General features: G+C 39.8%; 1 protein-coding gene across 1 annotated transcript; it reads left to right on the top strand.

The window, feature by feature from the left end:
• The first annotated feature begins 336 nt into the window (after positions 1-336).
• LOC120187225 (E3 ubiquitin-protein ligase RGLG2-like) lies at positions 337-1,533 on the top strand. Its single transcript, XM_039190993.1, has 3 exons — positions 337-777; positions 1,031-1,162; positions 1,450-1,533. The coding sequence occupies exons 1-3, from the start codon at positions 529-531 to the stop codon at positions 1,531-1,533; spliced, it is 465 nt and encodes a 154-aa protein (XP_039046924.1). The 5' UTR covers positions 337-528.
• Positions 1,534-3,802: the final 2,269 nt, after the last annotated feature.

Here is a 3,802-nt window from a genome sequence, read left to right as displayed (position 1 = left end):
AGGTAAGAAAAAAATTGGGGTAACCGGAAATAACGGTGGGTAAAGCGGTTATCAGACAAAGATGCGTCATACGAAAGCAGTTGAAAATGATTTGGAAAGTCAAAAGATTGAAGGTGGGAAGTGGATTACGGGTATCTACAATGTCGTCGAAAGGAAACTTCCCATAAACTGTCCCCATTGTCTTCTGAAGTGGATTACGGGTATCTTTGTTTGGTGTGTTTCTGAGTTTTTATGAGTTTTCATGAACGGATGTAGAATTTGAAAGAAGAAAGGTTTTTGCTTTATGGGTTTACAGCTAGAACTGTTTATAAATTTCTGGTTTGTATTGTTTACACTGTTTCTGGAAATGATGCCATTATTTTAATCTTAATAATAACACATTATCAACTGAGTTTAAACCTGTTATTCGGTTTAAAATTATGTATAATATCTGCGAAAATACCTTATTATTTACAGTCAACTTGTGTTCTTTGCCATTCATATTTGCATACATTGAATCGTGCAGAATATATGTGAACTATAGAGCTGATGGGTGGCATAACAACGAAACGATTGACCACAGCACAGTCCTCTTCTGTGGCGTCTAATTCATATTCACGGGATCATAATAGATATGCACAGCCATCGTATGCTTCCTCCGGCCGGGACTATGTTTCGGAGCGGTATTATGCCCCTCCGCCTCCAAGCTATGGTGGTCATACTCATACCCCTGAGTCGAAGAGGAGACTGGAGAGAAAATATTCGAAGATAGATGATAACGACAATAGCTTGGAGCAGGTATGTTGTATTTGTGGTTCCCAGTGGTTTAAATGCAAGAAATGTTTAGTGACTTTTCGAACCTCACCGGCATCTACTTGGAGACACCGTTTTTGTTATTTATAGGACGCTGTAGCCTATATATGCATAACTCTGTACTGTAAATTTCACCTTAGCTGTAGAAAATTTCACAATGCCGTTCATGCTCCTCATTGGCTTTGTTATGCTATTTGGCTAGCCTACTGAATCTGTGTTTTCGATATGGTAAGAAAAGCTTGTTGTACTCTTCTTTTTTCCTAATGTCACCGATGACCTGGCCCTTGCTGGCTTGGAGTCTTCTAATCTTATTGTTGGTATCGATTTCACGACGAGCAACGAGTGGACAGGATCAACACTCTCTCGATGTGTTATATATATTTTACGACACAATACCTTTTATCGTGCTTTCAAATAGGTGCAAGATCTTTCCACCGAACAAGTCTACAACACAAAGTGTTATATATATTAGGTTAGTACGCTGCATATATTTATAATCGCATCCTAGCATCGAATGACCACGTATTTGTTTTTCATCCTTCTAACGCCTAGGATTACTACAAGACTCCTCTGGTAACAATCTGCTATTGCTAAAATTTGCACTTTCTACCTAAAAGCACATTTCTACATGTATTCATTTATTCTGAATGTCTATAGGTGACTAGAAGTGTCGATACAGAGCGTGGCCGACTAAGCCCACAAGAAACGAAAACAGTCAAAGCGATTGTTGTTGGGAAATAAAACGAGAACCAATAATTTTCTTATAACTAGATTAGTGCGAATGCGAAATAAAAGCGGGAAAATAATACCCGAAATTGATAACGGAGTTCAGCCAATTGTGCCTACGTCTCCGGACTACTGCAGATCTTTTACTAAGAGAGAAAATTTACAGGTGATTACAAAACACTCACTACTCACAAGAAAGCTCTCTAGTATTGAGAGAAAGAAATGATTTTTGGGATGATTTTGAAGCTAAATGAGCTAGAGTATTTATAGCTGAAACTTAAGGACTAATATTGTAATTAACCCTATTATAAAATAAATAAAAAATTACCCCTTAACAGACCCCCTTAGCAGCCCCCCCTTAGCAGCCCCCCTTAGCAGCCCATGTGCTATTATTAATTTTCAACAATCTCCCACTTGAAGACTGATTTTAATTTGTCTTCACACCTCGATCAATGCAGCAGCATTTCTGGTCTTTTATTCTATCATGCCAACTGAAGCTGAACACAACTTCAGTTTGTTCGTGGTTACCGTCTTTGTCAACATGTCTGCCGGATTTTGAGCTCCACTAATCTTTTCAAGTTTCAAAATCCCATCTTCCAGAAGAGACCGGCTAAAATGATATCACAGTTGTATGTGCTTCGTTCTGGAATGAAAAGACGGATTCTTTGCTAGATGGATAGCACTTTGACTGTCGTAATACAAGACATTGTTTTCTTGTTTCTTGCCTAACTCTTCCAAGAAACTTTGGAGCCAAACCATCTCCTTGCTGGCTTCTGTAACAGCGACATATTCTGCTTCAGTTGTGCAGAGAGCAACTATCTTCTGTAGTTGAGAAACCCAACTCACTGCGGTTCCTCCTAGAGTATAGACATACCCTGTAGAGCCCCTTCTGATATCGACATTTCCGGCTAAGTCAGCATCTACATAGCCTGTCAGTATCGTATCTCTACCTTTGAAACAAAGTGCTTTGTTTGTGGTACCCCGCAGATATCTGAGGATCCATTTGATTGCTTCCCAGTGTATTTTGCCCGGATTATTCATGTACCTGCTAACAGCTCCCACTACTTGAGCAATATCTGATCTGATACAAACCATGTCATACATCAGACTTCTAATTGTTAAGACTACGGTACCTTCACCATGTGTGCATGTTCTTCCCCCGTCTTTGCTGAATGGTCTTTGGAGAGTCTGAAATGAACACCTAAAGGTGTACTTACTGGTTTAGCATCTTGCATGTTGAACCTAGAGAGTACTTTGTTGATGTACTCAACCTGTGATAACATCAAAGTCCCCGACTTTGTGTCTCTCTTGATCCTTATCCCAAGAATCTGCTTTGCAGCGCCCAGATCCTTCATAGCAAACTGCTTCGACAATTTTTGCTTCAAGTGTATAATCTCTTGCATGTCTGAGCCTGCAACGAGCATGTCATCAACGTACAACAATAAAATAATGAAGCTGTTGTCGAACCTCTTGATGTAGCAACAATGATCTGCTTGGTATCTGGTAAAACCACTGCTACTCATGAAACTATCGAACTTCTTGTACCACTGTCTAGGAGCTTGTTTTAAACCATACAAGCTCTTCTTCAACCTGCATACCAGGTTTTTTGTGTCTGCATCTATGAAGCCTTCTGGCTGCCTCATATAAATTTCTTCCTCCAAATCACCATGAAAGAAAGCTGTCTTTACATCTAACTGCTCAAGATGTAAATTCTCTGCAGCTACAATTTTCAACACCAGTCTGATTGTAGACAGTTTTACGACTGGAGAGAAAATTTCATTGTAGTCAATACCTTCTTTTTGCTGAAAGCCTTTGACAACCAATCTTGCTTTGTATCGTTTTCTCCCATCGTGCTCTTCTTTGATCATGTAAATCCACTTGTTATGTAGCGCTTTCTTGCCTGGTGGTAATTCAGATAATTCCCACGTCTGATTTGACATAAGCGAGTCCATCTCATCTTTCATGGAAGACTCCCACTTGACTGAATCCTCCACCTGCATTGCTTCATCATAGCACTCTGGTTCACCATTGTCAGTCAGCAACAAGTAGTGCAAAGAAGGTGAATACCGTTGGGTTGGTTTAGGAATTTTGGAGGAGCGTCTCAGTTCTGGTGTGCCTGGTTCTTCCTCTTGAACTGCTTCAGGACTGATCTGAACATCATTTCCAGAAATCTCCTCGAACTTAGCAAATTCCTTTGTTTCAGCTTCGGTATTACTTGATTCTGTGGTTGACCTGTCTTTGTACATAATATTTTCATTGAAAATGACGTCTCTGCTTTTGATGA

The sequence above is a fragment of the Hibiscus syriacus genome, unplaced genomic scaffold (genome assembly GCF_006381635.1).
Source record: "Hibiscus syriacus cultivar Baekdansim isolate YM2019G1 unplaced genomic scaffold, ASM638163v2 tig00113724_pilon, whole genome shotgun sequence".
Classification (NCBI taxonomy): Eukaryota; Viridiplantae; Streptophyta; class Magnoliopsida; order Malvales; family Malvaceae; genus Hibiscus; species Hibiscus syriacus.
The sequence above is the reverse complement of the archived record's forward strand: the minus strand, read 5'-3'. Positions and strand labels throughout refer to the sequence as shown.